The sequence below is a fragment of the Oncorhynchus mykiss genome, chromosome 5 (assembly GCF_057628025.1).
Source record: "Oncorhynchus mykiss isolate SJ-2025 chromosome 5, ASM5762802v1, whole genome shotgun sequence".
Lineage (NCBI taxonomy): Eukaryota > Metazoa > Chordata > Actinopteri > Salmoniformes > Salmonidae > Oncorhynchus > Oncorhynchus mykiss.
In genome coordinates this window covers 21,941,918-21,965,000 of record NC_143026.1, presented here as the reverse complement: position 1 = coordinate 21,965,000, position 23,083 = coordinate 21,941,918, and the positions used below count along the sequence as shown (strand labels likewise).

Genomic DNA, 23,083 nt, shown 5'->3' with positions numbered 1-23,083 from the left:
CCAATAAACCCATCTGTTCAAAAAATGAATTTAGTATATGTCATTCTAGTAAACCAGCAGTGGCGACCCGGAATTCAAGGGCAGGTGAGCCCCGCAGAATCTGCAGGGAGAGCTAGGTAGTTCAAGTCCCCTTAGGTGCTGACATAGATTTACATTAAAAGTGCACATCCAAAAAGGCAAGGTCATTGGACACAGATAAAATTATGTCAAATCACGTTATATCTACCGTAGCTTTGATTGGACTGATCATGTTACTTTCAAAATCTTAATTAGCAAGCTAGACAAGCAGTCATCATCATGAATCACGTCGACAATCTACTGACAAATATTTTTCAAACCTTATCATGTGAAGATAATTATAGATAAAAAGTTATCAGTGCTCATCGGCCATTGGACATAAACATTACACATCAGAAATCGCAAATTCAACAATGAGTGGTTTGGAAAGAATCAGTGGCTAACTACAAGTATTGCAAAGCAATCACTATTTCACTTCCTCTGCCTGCTATTCAGTGGAGAGGGTATATGGTCTAAGACCGGGTTCAAGGATTTAAAACATCTGTCTGTCACTCGCAACACCATGGACTAGAAAACGTTGAATACATTGGCCATGCTGTCAATCCAGCATGACTTCTGCCACGTTCAAAACAACTGGATACTCGGAACTGGGAAATCTCAGACTTCTGCCACGTTCAAAACAACTGGAAACTCGGAACTGGGAAATCTCAGACTTCTGCCACGTTCAAAACAACTGGATACTCGGAACTGGGAAATCTCAGACTTCTGCCACGTTCAAAACAACTGGAAACTCGGAACTGGGAAATCTCAGACTTCTGCCACGTTCAAAACAACTGGATACTCGGAACTGGGAAATCTCAGACTTCTGCCACGTTCAAAACAACTGGAAACTCGGACCTGGGAAATCTCAGACTTCTGCCACGTTCAAAACAACTGGAAACTCGGAACTGGGAAATCTCAGACTTCTGCCACGTTCAAAACAACTGGAACCTCGGACCTGGGAAATCTCAGACTTCTGCCACGTTCAAAACAACTGGAACCTCGGAACTGGGAAATCTCAGACTTCTGCCACGTTCAAAACAACTGGAACCTCGGAACTGGGAAATCTCAGACTTCTGCCACGTTCAAAACAACTGGAACCTCGGAACTGGGAAATCTCAGACTTCTGCCACGTTCAAAACAACTGGAACCTCGGACCTGGGAAATCTCAGACTTCTGCCACGTTCAAAACAACTAGAACCTCGGAACTGGGAAATCTCAGACTTCTGCCACGTTCAAAACAACTGGAAACTCGGAACTGGGAAATCTCAGACTTCTGCCACGTTCAAAACAACTGGAACCTCGGACCTGGGAAATCTCAGACTTCTGCCACGTTCAAAACAACTAGAACCTCGGAACTGGGAAATCTCAGACTTCTGCCACGTTCAAAACAACTGGAAACTCGGAACTGGGAAATCTCAGACTTCTGCCACGTTCAAAACAACTGGAAACTCGGAACTGGGAAATCTCAGACTTCACTGAGTTCAAAACAACTGGAAACTCGGACCTGGGAAATCCAAGACTTCTGCCACGTTCAAAACAACTAGAACCTCGGAACTGGGAAATCTCAGACTTCTGCCACGTTCAAAACAACTGGAAACTCGGAACTGGGAAATCTCAGACTTCTGCCACGTTCAAAACAACTGGAACCTCGGAACTGGGAAATCTCAGACTTCTGCCACGTTCAAAACAACTGGAAACTCGGAACTGGGAAATCTCAGACTTCACTGAGTTCAAAACAACTGGAACCTCGGACCTGGGAAATCTCAGACTTCACTGAGTTCAAGACAACTGGGAACTCGGAAATCTCAGACTTCACTGAGTTCAAGACAACTGGGAACTCTGAAAAAATAGCTCCTACTGGGAAAATACATTTTGAACGGTCTTCAAACTTGGAATTCCAAGCCAGGAACTCAGGCTTCTTTCTAGAGCTCCGACCACTAACATCATGATACAACCTTGTTTATTTCAGAGTTCCCAGTTGTCTTGAAAGCACCTTTGATGACAAAATTTGCCCACAAGACGGACTGTCATGCCTGTTCAAGTGAGCACTGCACAACAACGGAAAAAATAAATTGTATGCTGCTGCATAAATTAGCTCATGTGCTTTTCTTCAAGAGGAGGGGATACTATATAATGTTGTTGGGTCTGTAACCATGAGGAGGGGATATTATATAATGTTGTTGGGTCTGTAACCATGAGGAGGGGATACTATATAATGTTGTTGGGTCTGTAACCATGAGGAGGGGATACTATATAATGTTGTTGGGTCTGTAACCATGAGGAGGGGATACTATATAATGTTGTTGGGTCTGTAACCATGAGGAGGGGATACTATATAATGTTGTTGGGTCTGTAACCATGAGGAGGGGATATTATATAATGTTGTTTGGTATGTAACCATGAGGAGATACTATATAATGTTGTTGGGTATGTAACCATGAGGAGGGGATACTATATAATGTTGTTTGGTATGTAACCATGAGGAGATACTATATAATGTTGTTGGGTATGTAACCATGAGGAGGGGATACTATATAATGTTGTTTGGTATGTAACCATGAGGAGATACTATATAATGTTGTTGGGTATGTAACCATGAGGAGGGGATACTATATAATGTTGTTGGGTCTGTAACCATGAGGAGGGGATACTATATAATGTTGTTGGGTCTGTAACCATGAGGAGGGGATACTATATAATGTTGTTGGGTCTGTAACCATGAGGAGGGGATACTATATAATGTTGTTGGGTCTGTAACCATGAGGAGGGGATATTATATAATGTTGTTGGGTCTGTAACCATGAGGAGGAGATACTATATAATGTTGTTGGGTCTGTAACCATGAGGAGGGGATATTATAGAATGTTGTTGGGTCTGTAACCATGAGGAGGAGATACTATATAATGTTGTTGGGTCTGTAACCATGAGGAGGGGATATTATATAATGTTGTTGGGTCTGTAACCATGAGGAGGAGATACTATATAATGTTGTTGGGTCTGTAACCATGAGGAGGGGATACTATATAATGTTGTTGGGTATGTAACCATGAGGAGGGGATACTATATAATGTTGTTGGGTATGTAACCATGAGGAGGGGATACTATATAATGTTGTTGGGTATGTAACCATGAGGAGGGGATACTATATAATGTTGTTGAGTCTGTAACCATGAGGAGGGGATACTATATAATGTTGTTGGGTCTGTAACCATGAGGAGGGGATACTATATAATGTTGTTGGGTCTGTAACCATGAGGAGGGGATACTATATAATGTTGTTGAGTCTGTAACCATGAGGAGGGGATACTATATAATGTTGTTGGGTCTGTAACCATGAGGAGATACTATATAATGTTGTTGGGTATGTAACCATGAGGAGGGGATACTATATAATGTTGTTGAGTCTGTAACAATGAGGAGGGGATACTATATAATGTTGTTGGGTATGTAACCATGAGGAGGGGATACTATATAATGTTGTTGGGTCTGTAACCATGAGGAGGGGATTCTATATAATGTTGTTGGGTTTGTAACCATGAGGAGGGGATACTATATAATGTTGTTGGGTCTGTAACCATGAGGAGGGGATACTATATAATGTTGTTGGGTCTGTAACCATGAGGAGGAGATACTATATAATGTTGTTGGGTCTGTAACCATGAGGAGGGGATACTATATAATGTTGTTGGGTCTGTAACCATGAGGAGGGGATACTATATAATGTTGTTGGGTATGTAACCATGAGGAGGAGATACTATATAATGTTGTTGGGTCTGTAACCATGAGGAGGGGATACTATATAATGTTGTTTGGTCTGTAACCATGAGGAGGGGATACTATATAATGTTGTTTGGTATGTAACCATGAGGAGGAGATACTATATAATGTTGTTGGGTCTGTAACCATGAGGAGGGGATACTATATAATGTTGTTGGGTCTGTAACCATGAGGAGGGGATACTATATAATGTTGTTGGGTATGTAACCATGAGGAGGAGATACTATATAATGTTGTTGGGTCTGTAACCATGAGGAGGGGATACTATATAATGTTGTTTGGTCTGTAACCATGAGGAGGGGATACTATATAATGTTGTTTGGTATGTAACCATGAGGAGATACTATATAATGTTGTTGGGTATGTAACCATGAGGAGGAGATACTATATAATGTTGTTGGGTCTGTAACCATGAGGAGGGGATACTATATAATGTTGTTGGGTCTGTAACCATGAGGAGGAGATACTATATAATGTTGTTGGGTATGTAACCATGAGGAGGGGATACTATATAATGTTGTTTGGTATGTAACCATGAGGAGATACTATATAATGTTGTTGGGTCTGTAACCATGAGGAGGGGATTCTATATAATGTTGTTGGGTCTGTAACCATGAGGAGGGGATACTATATAATGTTGTTGGGTCTGTAACCATGAGGAGGGGATACTATATAATGTTGTTGGGTCTGTAACCATGAGGAGGAGATACTATATAATGTTGTTGGGTCTGTAACCATGAGGAGGGGATACTATATAATGTTGTTGGGTCTGTAACCATGAGGAGGGGATACTATATAATGTTGTTGGGTATGTAACCATGAGGAGGAGATACTATATAATGTTGTTGGGTCTGTAACCATGAGGAGGGGATACTATATAATGTTGTTTGGTCTGTAACCATGAGGAGGGGATACTATATAATGTTGTTTGGTATGTAACCATGAGGAGATACTATATAATGTTGTTGGGTATGTAACCATGAGGAGGAGATACTATATAATGTTGTTGGGTCTGTAACCATGAGGAGGGGATACTATATAATGTTGTTGGGTCTGTAACCATGAGGAGGAGATACTATATAATGTTGTTGGGTATGTAACCATGAGGAGGGGATACTATATAATGTTGTTTGGTATGTAACCATGAGGAGATACTATATAATGTTGTTGGGTATGTAACCATGAGGAGGAGATACTATATAATGTTGTTGGGTCTGTAACCATGAGGAGGGGATACTATATAATGTTGTTGGGTCTGTAACCATGAGGAGGGGATACTATATAATGTTGTTGGGTCTGTAACCATGAGGAGGGGATACTATATAATGTTGTTGAGTCTGTAACCATGAGGAGATACTATATAATGTTGTTGGGTCTGTAACCATGAGGAGGGGATACTATATAATGTTGTTGGGTCTGTAACCATGAGGAGGGGATACTATATAATGTTGTTGGGTCTGTAACCATGAGGAGGGGATACTATATAATGTTGTTGGGTCTGTAACCATGAGGAGGGGATACTATATAATGTTGCTGGGTCTGTAACCATGAGGAGGGGATACTATATAATGTTGTTGGGTCTGTAACCATGAGGAGGGGATACTATATAATGTTGTTGGGTCTGTAACCATGAGGAGGGGATACTATATAATGTTGCTGGGTATGTAACCATGAGGAGGGGATACTATATAATGTTGTTGGGTCTGTAACCATGAGGAGGGGATACTATATAATGTTGTTGGGTATGTAACCATGAGGAGGAGATACTATATAATGTTGTTGGGTCTGTAACCATGAGGAGGGGATACTATATAATGTTGTTTGGTCTGTAACCATGAGGAGGGGATACTATATAATGTTGTTTGGTATGTAACCATGAGGAGATACTATATAATGTTGTTGGGTATGTAACCATGAGGAGGAGATACTATATAATGTTGTTGGGTCTGTAACCATGAGGAGGGGATACTATATAATGTTGTTGGGTCTGTAACCATGAGGAGGAGATACTATATAATGTTGTTGGGTATGTAACCATGAGGAGGGGATACTATATAATGTTGTTTGGTATGTAACCATGAGGAGATACTATATAATGTTGTTGGGTATGTAACCATGAGGAGGAGATACTATATAATGTTGTTGGGTCTGTAACCATGAGGAGGGGATACTATATAATGTTGTTGGGTCTGTAACCATGAGGAGGGGATACTATATAATGTTGTTGGGTCTGTAACCATGAGGAGGGGATACTATATAATGTTGTTGAGTCTGTAACCATGAGGAGATACTATATAATGTTGTTGGGTCTGTAACCATGAGGAGGGGATACTATATAATGTTGTTGGGTCTGTAACCATGAGGAGGGGATACTATATAATGTTGTTGGGTCTGTAACCATGAGGAGGGGATACTATATAATGTTGTTGGGTCTGTAACCATGAGGAGGGGATACTATATAATGTTGCTGGGTCTGTAACCATGAGGAGGGGATACTATATAATGTTGTTGGGTCTGTAACCATGAGGAGGGGATACTATATAATGTTGTTGGGTCTGTAACCATGAGGAGGGGATACTATATAATGTTGCTGGGTCTGTAACCATGAGGAGGGGATACTATATAATGTTGTTGGGTCTGTAACCATGAGGAGGAGATACTATATAATGTTGTTGGGTCTGTAACCATGAGGAGGGGATATTATATAATGTTATTGGGTCTGTAACCATGAGGAGGGGATATTATATAATGTTGTTGGGTCTGTAACCATGAGGAGGGGATATTATATAATGTTGTTGGGTCTGTAACCATGAGGAGGGGACACTATATAATGTTGTTGGGTCTGTAACCATGAGGAGGAGATACTATATAATGTTGTTGGGTATGTAACCATGAGGAGGGGATACTATATAATGTTGTTGGGTATGTAACCATGAGGATGGGACACTATATAATGTTGTTGGGTCTGTAACCATGAGGAGGGGACACTATATAATGTTGTTGGGTATGTAACCATGAGGAGATACTATATAATGTTGCTGGGTCTGTAACTATGAGGAGGAGATACTATATAATGTTGCTGGGTATGTAACCATGAGGGGGGGATACTATATAATGTTGCTGGGTCTGTAACCATGAGGAAGGGATATTATATAATGTTGTTGGGTCTGTAACCATGAGGGGGGGATACTATATAATGTTGTTGAGTCTGTAACCATGAGGAGATACTATATAATGTTGTTGGGTCTGTAACCATGAGGAGGGGATACTATATAATGTTGCTGGGTCTGTAACCATGAGGAAGGGATATTATATAATGTTGTTGGGTCTGTAACCATGAGGAGGGGATACTATATAATGTTGCTGGGTCTGTAACCATGAGGAAGGGATATTATATAATGTTGTTGGGTCTGTAACCATGAGGAGGGGATACTATATAATGTTGCTGGGTCTGTAACCATGAGGAAGGGATATTATATAATGTTGTTGGTTATGTAACCATGAAGAGGGGATACTATATAATGTTGTTGGGTCTGTAACCATGAGGAGAAGATACTATATAATGTTGTTGGGTATGTAACCATGAGGAGAAGATACTATATAATGTTGTTGGGTCTGTAACCATGAGGAGGAGATACTATCTAATGTTGTTGGGTCTGTAACAATGAGGAGGAGATACTATATAATGTTGTTGGGTCTGTAACCATGAGGAGGGGATACTATATAATGTTGTTGGGTATGTAACCATGAGGAGGGGATACTATATAATGTTGTTGGGTCTGTAACCATGAGGAGGGGACACTATATAATGTTGTTGGGTCTGTAACCATGAGGAGGAGATACTATATAATGTTGTTGGGTCTGTAACCATGAGGAGGGGATACTATATAATGTTGTTGGGTATGTAACCATGAGGATGGGACACTATATAATGTTGTTGGGTCTGTAACCATGAGGAGGGGACACTATATAATGTTGTTGGGTATGTAACCATGAGGAGATACTATATAATGTTGCTGGGTCTGTAACTATGAGGAGGAGATACTATATAATGTTGCTGGGTATGTAACCATGAGGGGGGGATACTATATAATGTTGTTGAGTCTGTAACCATGAGGAGATACTATATAATGTTGTTGGGTCTGTAACCATGAGGAGGGGATACTATATAATGTTGCTGGGTCTGTAACCATGAGGAAGGGATATTATATAATGTTGTTGGGTCTGTAACCATGAGGAGGGGATACTATATAATGTTGCTGGGTCTGTAACCATGAGGAAGGGATATTATATAATGTTGTTGGGTCTGTAACCATGAGGAGGGGATACTATATAATGTTGCTGGGTCTGTAACCATGAGGAAGGGATATTATATAATGTTGTTGGGTATGTAACCATGAAGAGGGGATACTATATAATGTTGTTGGGTCTGTAACCATGAGGAGAAGATACTATATAATGTTGTTGGGTATGTAACCATGAGGAGAAGATACTATATAATGTTGTTGGGTCTGTAACCATGAGGAGGAGATACTATCTAATGTTGTTGGGTCTGTAACAATGAGGAGGAGATACTATATAATGTTGTTGGGTCTGTAACCATGAGGAGGGGATACTATATAATGTTGTTGGGTATGTAACCATGAGGAGGGGATACTATATAATGTTGTTGGGTCTGTAACTATGAGGAGGGGATACTATATAATGTTGTTGGGTCTGTAACCATGAGGAGGGGACACTATATAATGTTGTTGGGTATGTAACCATGAGGAGATACTATATAATGTTGCTGGGTCTGTAACTATGAGGAGGAGATACTATATAATGTTGCTGGGTATGTAACCATGAGGAGGGGATACTATATAATGTTGTTGAGTCTGTAACCATGAGGAGATACTATATAATGTTGTTGGGTCTGTAACCATGAGGAGGGGATACTATATAATGTTGCTGGGTCTGTAACCATGAGGAGGGGATACTATATAATGTTGCTGGGTCTGTAACCATGAGGAAGGGATATTATATAATGTTGTTGGGTATGTAACCATGAGGAGGGGATACTATATAATGTTGCTGGGTCTGTAACCATGAGGAGGGGATACTATATAATGTTGCTGGGTCTGTAACCATGAGGAAGGGATATTATATAATGTTGCTGGGTCTGTAACCATGAGGAGGGGATACTATATAATGTTGTTGGGTCTGTAACCATGAGGAGGGGATACTATATAATGTTGCTGGGTCTGTAACCATGAGGAAGGGATATTATATAATGTTGTTGGGTATGTAACCATGAGGAGGGGATACTATATAATGTTGTTGGGTATGTAACCATGAGGAGAAGATACTATATAATGTTGTTGGGTCTGTAACCATGAGGAGGAGATACTATCTAATGTTGTTGGGTCTGTAACAATGAGGAGGAGATACTATATAATGTTTTTGGGTCTGTAACCATGAGGAAGGGATACTATATAATGTTGTTGGGTATGTAACCATGAGGAGGGGATACTATATAATGTTGTTGGGTCTGTAACCATGAGGAGGGGACACTATATAATGTTGTTGGGTATGTAACCATGAGGAGATACTATATAATGTTGCTGGGTCTGTAACTATGAGGAGGAGATACTATATAATGTTGCTGGGTATGTAACCATGAGGAGGGGATACTATATAATGTTGTTGAGTCTGTAACCATGAGGAGATACTATATAATGTTGTTGGGTCTGTAACCATGAGGAGGGGATACTATATAATGTTGCTGGGTCTGTAACCATGAGGAGGGGATACTATATAATGTTGCTGGGTCTGTAACCATGAGGAAGGGATATTATATAATGTTGTTGGGTATGTAACCATGAGGATGGGACACTATATAATGTTGTTGGGTCTGTAACCATGAGGAGGGGATACTATATAATGTTGTTGGGTCTGTAACCATGAGGAGGGGACACTATATAATGTTGTTGGGTATGTAACCATGAGGAGATACTATATAATGTTGCTGGGTCTGTAACTATGAGGAGGAGATACTATATAATGTTGTTGGGTCTGTAACCATGAGGGGGGGATACTATATAATGTTGTTGAGTCTGTAACCATGAGGAGATACTATATAATGTTGTTGGGTCTGTAACCATGAGGAGGGGATACTATATAATGTTGCTGGGTCTGTAACCATGAGGAAGGGATATTATATAATGTTGTTGGGTCTGTAACCATGAGGAGGGGATACTATATAATGTTGCTGGGTCTGTAACCATGAGGAAGGGATATTATATAATGTTGTTGGGTCTGTAACCATGAGGAGGGGATACTATATAATGTTGCTGGGTCTGTAACCATGAGGAAGGGATATTATATAATGTTGTTGGGTATGTAACCATGAAGAGGGGATACTATATAATGTTGTTGGGTCTGTAACCATGAGGAGAAGATACTATATAATGTTGTTGGGTATGTAACCATGAGGAGAAGATACTATATAATGTTGTTGGGTCTGTAACCATGAGGAGGAGATACTATCTAATGTTGTTGGGTCTGTAACAATGAGGAGGAGATACTATATAATGTTGTTGGGTCTGTAACCATGAGGAGGGGATACTATATAATGTTGTTGGGTATGTAACCATGAGGAGGGGATACTATATAATGTTGTTGGGTCTGTAACCATGAGGAGGGGACACTATATAATGTTGTTGGGTATGTAACCATGAGGAGGGGATACTATATAATGTTGTTGGGTCTGTAACCATGAGGAGATACTATATAATGTTGCTGGGTCTGTAACTATGAGGAGGAGATACTATATAATGTTGCTGGGTCTGTAACCATGAGGAGGGGATACTATATAATGTTGCTGGGTCTGTAACCATGAGGAAGGGATATTATATAATGTTGTTGGGTATGTAACCATGAGGAGAAACTATATATTTTTTTGTATTTATTTATTTATTTATTTATTTTTTAAACCTTTATTTAACCAGGCAAGTCAGTTAAGAACAAATTCTTATTTTTCAATGACGGCCTGGGAACAGTGGGTTAAGGGGCAGAACGACAGATTTGTACCTTGTCAGCTCGGGAGTTTGAACTCTCAACCTTCCGGTTACTAGTCCAACGCTCTAACCACTAGGCTACCCTGCCGCCGGGTCTGTAACCATGAGGAGGAGATACTATATAATGTTGTTTGGTCTGTAACCATGAGGAGGGGACACTATATAATGTTGTTGGGTCTGTAACCATGAGGAGGGGATACTATATAATGTTGTTTGGTATGTAACCATGAGGAGGGGATACTATATAATGTTGTTGGGTCTGTAACCATGAGGAGGAGATACTATATAATGTTGGTTGGTATGTAACCATGAGGAGGGGATACTATATAATGTTGTTGGGTCTGTAACCATGAGGAGGAGATACTATCTAATGTTGTTGGGTCTGTAACCATGAGGAGAAGATACTATATAATGTTGTTGGGTCTGTAACCACGAGGAGGGGATACTATATAATGTTGTTGGGTCTGTAACCATGAGGAGGGGACACTATATAATGTTGTTGGGTCTGTAACCATGAGGATGGGATACTATATAATGTTGTTGGGTATGTAACCATGAGGAGATACTATATAATGTTGCTGGGTCTGTAACTATGAGGAGGAGATACTATATAATGTTGCTGGGTATGTAACCATGAGGAGGGGATACTATATAATGTTGTTGGGTCTGTAACCATGAGGAGGAGATACTATATAATGTTGCTTGGTCTGTAACCATGAGGAAGGGATATTATATAATGTTGTTGGGTATGTAACCATGAGGAGGGGATACTATATAATGTTGTTGGGTCTGTAACCATGAGGAGGAGATACTATATAATGTTGCTGGGTCTGTAACCATGAGGAGAAGATACTATATAATGTTGTTGGGTCTGTAACCATGAGGAGGGGATACTATATAATGTTGTTGGGTCTGTAACCATGAGGAGATACTATATAATGTTGTTGGGTCTGTAACCATGAGGAGGGGATATTATATAATGTTGTTGGGTCTGTAACCATGAGGAGGGGATACTATATAATGTTGCTGGGTCTGTAACCATGAGGAAGGGATATTATATAATGTTGTTGGGTCTGTAACCATGAGGAGGAGATACTATATAATGTTGTTTGGTCTGTAACCATGAGGAGATACTATATAATGTTGTTTGGTCTGTAACCATGAAGAGGGGATACTATATAATGTTGCTGGGTCTGTAACCATGAGGAAGGGATATTATATAATGTTGTTGGGTCTGTAACCATGAAGAGGGGATACTATATAATGTTGCTGGGTCTGTAACCATGAGGAGGGGATATTATATAATGTTGTTGGGTCTGTAACCATGAGGAGGGGACACTATATAATGTTGTTGGGTCTGTAACCATGAGGAGGGGATACTATATAATGTTGCTGGGTCTGTAACCATGAGGAGGGGATACTATATAATGTTGCTGGGTCTGTAACCATGAGGAGGGGATACTATATAATGTTGCTGGGTCTGTAACCATGAGGAAGGGATAGTGTTTAGTGTTGTGTTGTGGCTTTGCTGGCATACATCTAAAAAAGCATGTTGATTTTCCCCCACCAAGATTTACAAGCTAAAATCGCCACTGGAAACCAGGCAACTAAAAGCTACTTTCCAAACAATGTTTTGGTTTGTTTCTGTCACGGCAGATTTCCTCCTCTTCCTCTGAAGAGGTGAAACAAGGATCGGACCAATATACGGCCTGGTAAGTGTCCATGGTATTTAATATGAAAACTCAACATGAACACAAATACAAAACAACAACGTGAACTGTCAACAAAACAGTCCCGCGTGGCACAAACACTGACACAGGAAACAATCACTCACAAAACCCAACACAAAACAGGCTACCTAAATATGGTTCCCAATCAGAGACAATGACTAACACCTGCCTCTGATTGAGAACCATATCAGGCCAAACATAGAAATAGACAAACTAGACAAAAAACATAGAATGCCCACTCAGATCACGTCCTGACCAACACTAAAACAAAGAAAACACAAAAGAACTAGGGTCAGAACGTGACAGTTTCTAGCTTGTTAGCTAGCTAACGTTAGCTGCCTAGCCAGTTCAAATAATGACCATATCATAGATGACAACATCTTAACTTAAGATAATTATTACAGGAAGTTAATGGCAAGTTAATGACAGAGTGTGATGGAATAAAAGCAGGGCAATCTATCTGAGAATGTTAGAACTTGGGCACTGTCTCGTTGCTGGCTCAGTCAGGTAACCATGACCAGAACTTTTATTCTTCTGTCTGCCACAAGGAAACCGACAGTTGCAGCGACGGTCTACAGACCATTTGCGTATAAATTAAATGTGCTTTTGACCAGCAACACTTGTCGCATTCTAATTGTCTACAGACATGTCGATAGACAAAGTATAAACCAGCCTTTAGAGTTCCATCTAGGGCTGATACAGTGTCCGTATTACCGCCACACCAGCGGTCACGAGTCATGACTGCAGTCAAATTACAAGTGACCGTTTAACCAAGGTAACTAGGCATCTCCAAGCTCTGATACTGTTGCCGGTCATTAGTAGCCTACCAAACTTGTTAACTGCCTGGTAATCATGCACTCTATTGTCTCTCTAATCACTCTGACATCAATGAAAATGTAATTGAAAATCTAATCAAACACTTCATGAGAGCCCATGAGCTCATGGTGCGCAACATTTCTATAGGCTATGCAATTGCGAGAGAAAACAGAGTTTTGATGATCCCATCTGCTTTCTATAGGCTAGGCCTACTATATCTATTTCTCAACTTCCCTAATATTAATCACATTGCTTCTCTTTACAACCTACCTGGCTGGCATGAAATTAAACCATGAGGAAAAGCGTTCTCCATTCTCTATTTAAGTGCATAGATGACATGTATTCTTTCCCCCTGCCCCTGTTTCAATACAGGTGCATGTTTATGGTCCATTCTAAATCAAAACACATTTCAAACACATTATTATTTTGTGTATGTAAAGACAAGGTTAAATCAAGAATAGTCTGATGGGTGACAATATTATCCTGTCACTTGTGAATTATGTATTATCACTTGATGCCCAGCTGGTGCAGTAAGGCAAGGAACAGCACATGCCTTTTCCCCCCCACTTTTTCTAATCATAGTCGCACACCTCATTTAGTCTAGCCCATAGGCCTATATGCTTTAATAAGGTTTGTATCACAACTAAAGTGGCCAAATAACTTCTTCACATTTAAGCACATTAATCCACTTTACAAGGGGTGTAGAGTCTAACTGGCATACTTAAGCAGCGTGTGAGTTTCAAGTTTGGGGAAGATCATTTTCACCATAAAAATGCACCTTTATAATAAAGCATTACATGAATAATCGCAATTGTGGTTACTTTTGAGACTGGTGTTTTCCCGCTTATTAATTGCCTTTTGTAACGTTTGTGCTTATAGCCTACTGCCGTGTGTGTATTAATGCGCTTATAATGTGAAGAAATAGCCTAATAGTTTATCAACATTTTAAGCTAAACGTTCTGATCTGTTGCATCAGCCTCATTGCTTTGAAAGTTATTTTGTAGATGTTCTAGAGGTCAGCATCAGTGGCTTGTAGGCTGTGTGGAAGCCAGGAGATGCTAAATGTATTTATGTTAATTAACGCTCAATTACAGTTACACAGGCAGTTATTCGCAAAACAATCACTGGCTGACAAAATGTAATGACTGCCACAGCTCTAGTCCCATCTTTATCTCAAGATGATCAATCTCTTCACAAACCTGGGGAGTCAGGAACAAACACAATACTATCACAGCACCAGTCAGTATGTACACAGAACCAGTCAGTATGTACACAGTATCAGTCAGTATGTACAGAGTACCAGTCAGTATGTACACAGTATCAGTCAGTATGTACACAGTATCAGTCAGTATGTACACAGAACCAGTCAGTATGTACACAGAACCAGTCAGTATGTACACAGTATCAGTCAGTATGCACAGAGTGCCAGTCAGTATGTACACAGTATCAGTCAGTATGTACACAGTACCAGTCAGTATGTACAGAGTACCAGTCAGGATGTACACAGTATCAGTCAGTATGTACACAGTATCAGTCAGTATGTACAGAGTACCAGTCAGTATGTACACAGTACCAGTCAGTATGTACACAGTACCAGTCAGTATGTACACAGTACCAGTCAGTAGGTACACAGTACCAGTCAGTATGTACACAGTACCAGTCAGTATGTACACAGTATCAGTCAGTATGTACACATAACCAGTCAGTATGTACACAGTATCAGTCAGTATGTACACAGTACCAGTCAGTATGTACACAGTACCAGTCAGTATGTACACAGTATCAGTCAGTATGTACACAGTACCAGTCAGAATGAACACAGTACCAGTCAATATGTACACAGTACCAGTCAGTATGTACAGAGTACCAGTCAGTATGTACACAGTACCAGTCAGTATTTACACAGTACCAGTCAGTATGTACACAGTGCCAGTCAGTATGTACACAGTACCAGTCAGTATGTACACAGTACCAGTCAGTAGGTACACAGTACCAGTCAGTATGTACACAGTGCCAGTCAGTATGTACACAGTGCCAGTCAGTATGTACACAGTACCAGTCAGTAGGTACACAGTACCAGTCAGTATGTACACAGTACCAGTCAGTATGTACCAGTGGTGGAAAAAGTACTCAATTGTCATACTTGAGTAAAAGTGAAGATACCTTAATAGAAAATGACTCAAGTAAAAGTGAAAGTCAACCAGTAAAATACTACTTTAGTAAAAGTCTAAAAGTATTTGGTTTCACATTTACTTAAGTATACAAAGTAAATGGAGTTGCCAAAATGTACTTAAGTATCAAAAGTAAAAATATAAATAATGTCAAATTCCTTATATTAAGCAAACCAGATGGCACAATTTTCTTGTATTTTTTTTATTGACAGTTAGCCAGTGACACACTCCAACACTTAGACATAATTTACAAACAAATCATTTGTGTTTAGTGAGTCCGCCAGATCAGTGATGAGCAGGGATGTTCTCTTGATAAGTGTGTGAATTGGACCATTTTCCAGTCAAAATGTAACGAGTACTTTTGGGTGTCAGGGAAAATGTACGGAGTAAAAAGTAGATTATTTTCTTTATGAATGTAGGGAAGTAAAAGTAAATGTTGCCAAAAATATAAATAGTCAAGTAAAGTACAGATACCCCAAAAAACAACTTAAGTAGTACTTGAAAGTATTTTTACTTAAGTACTTTACACCACTGGTATGTACACAGTATCAGTCACTATATACACAATACCAGTCAGTATGAAACACAGTAGAAGTCAGTATGTACATAGTATCAGTCAGTAGAGTTTGTACATAGTCACAGTTTATTCATGTCATTGTAATCTGTCTCACCCGGTCTTTAAGTTTCCTGATCTCGTTGGGAGTAAGGCAGTCAGATTTAGAGATGAGAGGAACCACGTTGACCTTGTCCTGCAGAGCCTTCATAAACTCTATATCTACAGGACGAAGCCTGTAGAGAGATACACGCCAGGGCTTAGTGTGTGTGTGTGTGTGTGTGTGTGTGTGTGTGTGTGTGTGTGTGTGTGTGTGTGTGTGTGTGTGTGTGTGTGTGTGTGTGTGTGTGTTACCCGTGTCCAAAGGGGGGTATGAAGTAGAGGCAGCAGTGGACTCTGTTGTCCTGGATATTCTTCCTGTTCAGTCCACTCTCATCTCTGAAGTACTGCTCAAACTGCTGGTCAATGTAATCTGTGATTGGCCTCCAACTGGAACACACACACACACACACACACACACACACACACACACACACACACACACACACACACTGCTTGATGTACAGTACCAGGCAAAAGAAACCACTACTAAATGACACCGATAAGACGAAGAGACTTGCTTGGGACAAGAAACACGAGCAATGGACAATAAAAACTGGTGGAAATCTGTCCTTTGGTCCAAATTTGAGATATTTGGTTCCAACTGCCGTGTCTCTGTGAGACACAGAGTAGGTGAATGTATGATCTCCGCATGTGTGATTCCCACCGTGAAGCATGGAGGAGGAGGTGTTATGGTGAGGGGGTGCTTTGCTGGTGACACTGTCGTGATTTATTTAGAATTCAAGGCACACTTAACCAGCATGGCTACCACAGCATTCTGCAGCTATAGGTCATCTCATCTGGGTTGTGCTTAGTAGAACTATCATTTGTTTTTCAGCAGGACAATGACCCAACACACCTCCAGGCTTTGTAAGGGCTATTTGACCAAGAAGGAGAGTGATGGAGAGCTGCATCAGATGACTTGGCCTCCACAATCACCCGACCTCAACCCAATTGAGATGGTTAGGGATGAGTTGGACTGCAACGTGAAGGAAAAGCAGCCAACAAGTGCTCAGCATATGTGGGAACTCCTTCAAGACTGTTGGAAAAGCATTCCACATGAAGCTGGTTGAGAGAGTGCCAAGAGTGCGTAAAGCTGAAATCAAGGCAAAGGGTGGCTACTTTGAAGAATCTAAAATCTAAAATATATTTTAATTTGTTTTGCATTTTGGGGGGTTACTACATGATTCCATATGTGTTATTTCATAGTTTTGATGTCTTCACTATTATTATACAATGTAGTAAATAGTAAAAATAAAGAAAAATCCTTGAATGAGTAGGTGTGTCCAAAATTTTGACTGGTACTGTATGTGATCATATTGTACGTGATACGCCTCCAGCTACAACATGCACACATACATGCACACACACAACACACACACACTCACCACTCAGTGTTGTTGACTGCGTCTCCAAACCCTGGTGTGTCTACGATGGTCAGTTTCAGTTTAACTCCTTTTTCCTCTATGTCCACCGTGTGCTTAGTGATCTCCACTGTCTGACTGATACGCTCTGGAATGAAGGAGAGATAGAGAGAGAGAGAGAGAGAGATAGAGATAGAGAGAGAGATACAGAGACAGAGATCCAAGACAACATCCACTATGTGTTCTATACTGTGTGATACACTCTGAGAGGAACAGCAACAACTGAACTCACCCTCAGCATTGAGGAGTTTCCTGTCCTTGTGCAGGTCTGTGAGGAAAAGGCTGTTGACCAGAGTAGATTTACCCAGACCAGACTCTCCTACAACACATACACACACCCACATACCCAACACATACATCAGTCAGCATCAGTCAAAAGCATCAATCAACACACTGTGGGAGTGTGATTATGCATCTCTTGCCTGCCACCATGAGGGTGAAGTCAAACCCCTTCTTGACTGACTTCCTGTGGACCTGGTTGGGGAGGGTGGCAAACCCCACATACTCCTTCTCCTGGAGGAAACACACACACACACATATAAACACATGTGCATTAGAAGCAGGTCAATCTTGAAACACCCACCCACCCACCACACACACACACCAGGCCTGTGAAGGGCTGCAACAGTGCGGTACAGGTCCTGAGGGCATGCTCTCTCTCTCCCTCTGCCTCCCATCACAGCTTTCCTTCAATAAAACATGAGAGGAATTCTGGGAATGCCCTATTAACACTGAAATCCTGCTGGAGGACAGAGTTGGGAGAGGAGGAGAGGACAGGAGAGGGGGAAGGGAGAAGGGTAGGAGAGGAGGAGAGGAGGTAGGGAGGAGAAGAGGAGAGGAGGTGGGGAGGAGGGGATGAGAGGATGAGAGGATGAAGGTGACAGGGGTGATGGAGGGATGAAGAAGGGAGGAATGAGGAGAGCTGAAAGAGTGATTCCTGTTGTCAGGACTGTAGGAGATATAGCCTGATACAGCCCAGCCAGCAGTTTCATTAGCTCATCTACTATGGAATCTTCCAGAACAAAGACTGGATGTCCTAAGGTGATGCTGCTCTGCACATCCTGCTCTTGCTGTGTGTGTGTGTGTGTGTGTGTGTGTGTGTGTGTGTGTGTGTGTGTGTGTGTGTGTGTGTGTGTGTGTGTGTGCCTGCGAGTGTCCTGCTTCTTACATGTTAACATTTCACATGTCACTGCGCTCCGCTGCAATATTACCACACATCTGAGCACACATTAAGCTCTGTGACACCATCTGTACCTTTGACTCCTTGTTACATAAAGGCCTGCATCATGTGGCAGAGGGTTCATGTGAAATATCAAAGGAAATGACTTGTCTGAATTCAACAACACAGAGATATGCAGCAGAAGAGAGGGGTGACAGAGATAGGGAGAGAGAGGCAGAGAGAGAGAGAGAGAGAGAGAGAGATGTAGAACACCAAATAAAGCATGCAGAGCAGAATTAGGCCAAATGATACAAATCCAGAAAAGAGACATTAAATTCTACAACTACCTAAAAGGAAGCGATTCCCAAACCTTCCATAACAAAGCCATCACCTGCAGAGAGATGAACCTGGAGAAGAATCCCCTAAGCAAGCTGGTCCTGGGGCTATGTTCACAAACACAAACACACCCCACAGAGTCCCAGGACAGCAACACAATTAGACGCAACCAAATCATGAGAAAACAATATTAGAATTACTTCACACATTGGAAAGAATCAACAAAAAAAATGAGAAAACTAGAATGCTATTTGGCCCTAAACAGTGAGTACACAGTGGCAGAATACCTCCCCACTGTGACTGACCCAAACTTAAGGAAAGCTTTGACTATGTCCAGACTCAGTGAGCATAGCCTTGCTATTGAGAAAGTTCGATGTAGGCAGACCTGGCTCTCAAGAGAAGACAGGCTATGTGCACACTGCCCACAAAATGAGGAGGAAACTGAGCTGCACTTCCTAACTTCCTGCCAAATGTATGACCATATTAGAGACACATATTTACCTCAGATTACACAGATCCACAAAGAATTTGAAAACAAACCCGATTTTGATAAACTGCCATATCTACTGGGTGAAATTCCACAGTGTGCCATCACAGTAGCAAGATTTGTGACCTGTTGCCACAAGAAAAGGGCAACCAGTGAAGAACAAACACCATTGTTAATACAACACATATTTATGCTTATTTATTTTCCCATTTGTACTTTAACCATTTGTACATTGTTATAACACTGTATTTAAACATAATAAGACATTTGTAATGTCTTTATTTGTTGAAACTTCTGTGAGTGTAATGCTTACTGTTCATTTTCAGTTTATTTCACTTTTGTATATTATCTACCTCACTTGCTTTGGCAATGTTAACACGTTTCCCATGCCAATAAAGCCCCTTGAATTGAATTGAGAGAGAGAGAGAGAGAGAGAGAGAGAGGTGAGAGAGAGAGAGAGATAGAGAGGTGAGAGAGAGAGAGAGAGAGAGAGAGAGAGAGAGAGAGAGAGAGAGAGAGAGAGGTGAGAGAGAGAGAGGTGAGAGAGAGAGAGAGAGGTGAGAGAGAGAGAGAGAAAGAGAGAGCGTGAGGTTAGCCTACTATTTGAAGTATTTTATTAGGCCTATGTGGTCTAAAAAGTAAGTAAATACAATCAGGAGGATCCACTTTTTACTCTTTATGTCACCACAGAGAGAGAGAGAGAGAGAGAGGGAGGGAGAGAGAGAGAGAGGGAGAGAGAGAGAGGTGAGAGAGAGAGAGAGAGAGAGAGAGAGAGAGAGAGAGAGAGGTGAGAGAGAGGGGCAGATGGAGAGAGGGAGTGGAGGAGTGTGACTGGGTACTGCAGTGTAGTGCAACATCTTTGATATTTTACAGGATGTAAGCATCTAGTAGTATGGGAGCAGCAGGAGAGCTAGGCCAGGGGGAGAGAGAGGCGGTGTAGAGAGGGGGAACAGAGAGAATGTGGATTGAGATTGGGAGGAGAGAGAGCATAGGGATGGGAGGGAGAGATTGGAAGAGAGAAAGCCCATCCGTCTCTTTGATTTCATGCTACTGTATCTCCTCTGGCAGTGCTGAAAGACAATCGCATTAGCAAGGGTTGCTATGGAGACAGCTAACGAGGATCCAAAATTACAGTGGCCAATTTGGTGTTTAAAGAATTGAGTAAATCCTGCACACCCGGCTCTCTTTGGGAGCTTGGAGGTTGGCCAACCCTGGACTAGAGAGCTGTAAAATGAGCAGTGAACACCTTAGCAGACAGCAGGATGTAAGCAGACAGCCACCGAGGTGGAGATCACAGGAGGTTGGTGGCACCTTCATTGGGGAGTCCAGGCTTGTGGTAATGGCTGGAGTGGAATTGTATCAAATACATGGTTCCTTTGTGTTTTATGCCATTCCATTTACTCTGTTCCAGCCATTATTATGAGCCGTCTTCCCCTCAGCAGCCCCTCAGCAACCCATAGAGAAATCTATAGAGACACCTGTCTCTGTGATCTGTGCACAGCTGGAATTAATGAGCAGACCACCTCTGGCCTCACACCCCTGGTAATCAAACAGACGACACAATAAAACTCTCTCTCTGTGTGTGTGTGTGTGTATGTGTGTGTGTGTGTGTGTGTGTGTGTGTGTGTGTGTGTGTGTGTGTGTGTGTGTGTGTGTGTGTGTGTGTGTGTGTGTGTGTGTGTGTGTGTGTGTGTGTGTGAGTGAAAAGATTGAACAATACATGGTGCCTGTCCTAATTGGGTTCACGGAGCAGATATGGTCTTTATGTTCTCTAGTGCAGCAATTGTCTGCAGCTCTCGCTCGCTGCTGCGATGAAACATAAAACATCATACAAAGGATAAGCCGCACTATGCAGGCGTAATGCGGTCATTCATAATAGGGTAGTAATTGCTTCAAAGGTGCCATATAGGAGGAAATATTCCTTTCTTTCTGAATTTATTAAATCTAATTTCAGATGTGGTAATACCATTTCGATTATTGCCTAATTTGGACATGACTAGATTATGAATAGATAATTACATTCGAACCGCACTTTGTAGCATTTACCATGCACATGCCACACAGACAGACTAGTCATGGGCCGATAGAGCAGTTATAAACGATTACCTCTCTTCCATCCTCTGTTAGTGGAAACGGTATCCGTTGGAGTTATATTCCATCGGAGACGGCAACGGCAGCACGAGAAACCGAGTCATAGCGATGGGCGCGTGAGCGGAGAGAAAAAATAAAAGGTTATAGCAAATAGATAAAGCACAGTTATCTTTATTAATAATTATTTGTTACAAATCATTATCAATGTGCCATTAACTGATTGGCGATCAGCTGGAGTAGTGCGCGTAGGCCTACCTGATCTGAGTGCTCGGCTCTTGTACCTGGTGTTGCTCGTCATCTTGGTTGCAAAAACAGCTGGACAAGGTCGCGCGCCCGCGTTCACGATGGGCTACAGTGTGGGCAGTCACTAAAACAGTAAATATGTTTGATTAGATTACAGACTTGACCTGATTAGTAACAGATGAATGTCATAGCATTGGAAAATTGTAAACTATTGTGCATTTTTAGATTGCATTTTCAAGACACTTATAGCTTAATGAAAACATATAGGCAAATAGGCCATAATAAAAACAACAACATGGAATCTCAAAAACCTCAAAAAGAGAGTGCTTCATTTTTCATAATTGTAACAGATAAACACAAGAAGAGCACTATACAACAAACAATCTCTACAAATATAGCCTAAAGCGAGAGAGATACATGAAAAATAATGCATTTATTTGACATTATTGTTGAGTACAAAACAAACAATAGCCTAGTTTCTGTCAACTTGAGACCTCAATGAATTACATTTCTCAGAACTGTGTCACGTTGTAGTTGGTTGTTATGGCCACAGAGTGGTAGTCTAACACCATTCCTAAACCAGCAGATCCATGAAGGGCTTTGGCCGTTATCTGACAAGTACAGTAGATGGGGCTGTATCATCACAATGGAAGAGCTGAGAGAGAGAAACTGCCTGACAAATGTATGACCATATTAGAGACACATATTTCCCTCAGATTACACAGATACACAAAAAATTAAAAAACAAAGCCGATTCTGATAAACTCCCATATCTACTGGGTGAAATTCCACAGCGTGCCATCACAGCAGCAAGATTTGTGACCTGTTGCCACAAGATAAGGTCAACCCATATTTATGTTTATTTATTTTCCCTTATGTACTTTAACCATTTGTACATTGTTACAACACTGTATTTAAACAATGTGACATTTGTAATGTTTTTGTTATTATTGAACTTCTATGAGTGTAATGTTTACTGTTCATTTATTATTTATTCCACATTTGTATATTATCTACTTCACTTGCTTTGGCAATGTGAACATATGTTTCCCATGTCAATAAAGCCCTTGAATTGAGAG

General features: G+C 41.0%; 1 protein-coding gene across 1 annotated transcript in view; it reads right to left on the bottom strand.

Moving 5' to 3' along the window:
* Window positions 1-22,088, bottom strand: part of LOC110523411 (septin-5) — a 25,614-nt gene extending 3,526 nt beyond the window's left edge. Inside the window, exons 1-7 of the mRNA XM_021602088.3 lie at window positions 22,017-22,088; window positions 21,777-21,790; window positions 18,111-18,201; window positions 17,921-18,007; window positions 17,653-17,776; window positions 16,520-16,654; window positions 16,284-16,401 (exon numbers count right to left, since the gene is read on the bottom strand). Coding sequence (XP_021457763.1) covers window positions 16,284-16,401; window positions 16,520-16,654; window positions 17,653-17,776; window positions 17,921-18,007; window positions 18,111-18,201; window positions 21,777-21,790; window positions 22,017-22,059 — 612 coding nt within the window. The 5' untranslated portion in view covers window positions 22,060-22,088. The remainder of the gene's footprint in view (window positions 1-16,283; window positions 16,402-16,519; window positions 16,655-17,652; window positions 17,777-17,920; window positions 18,008-18,110; window positions 18,202-21,776; window positions 21,791-22,016) is intronic.
* Window positions 22,089-23,083: the final 995 nt, after the last annotated feature.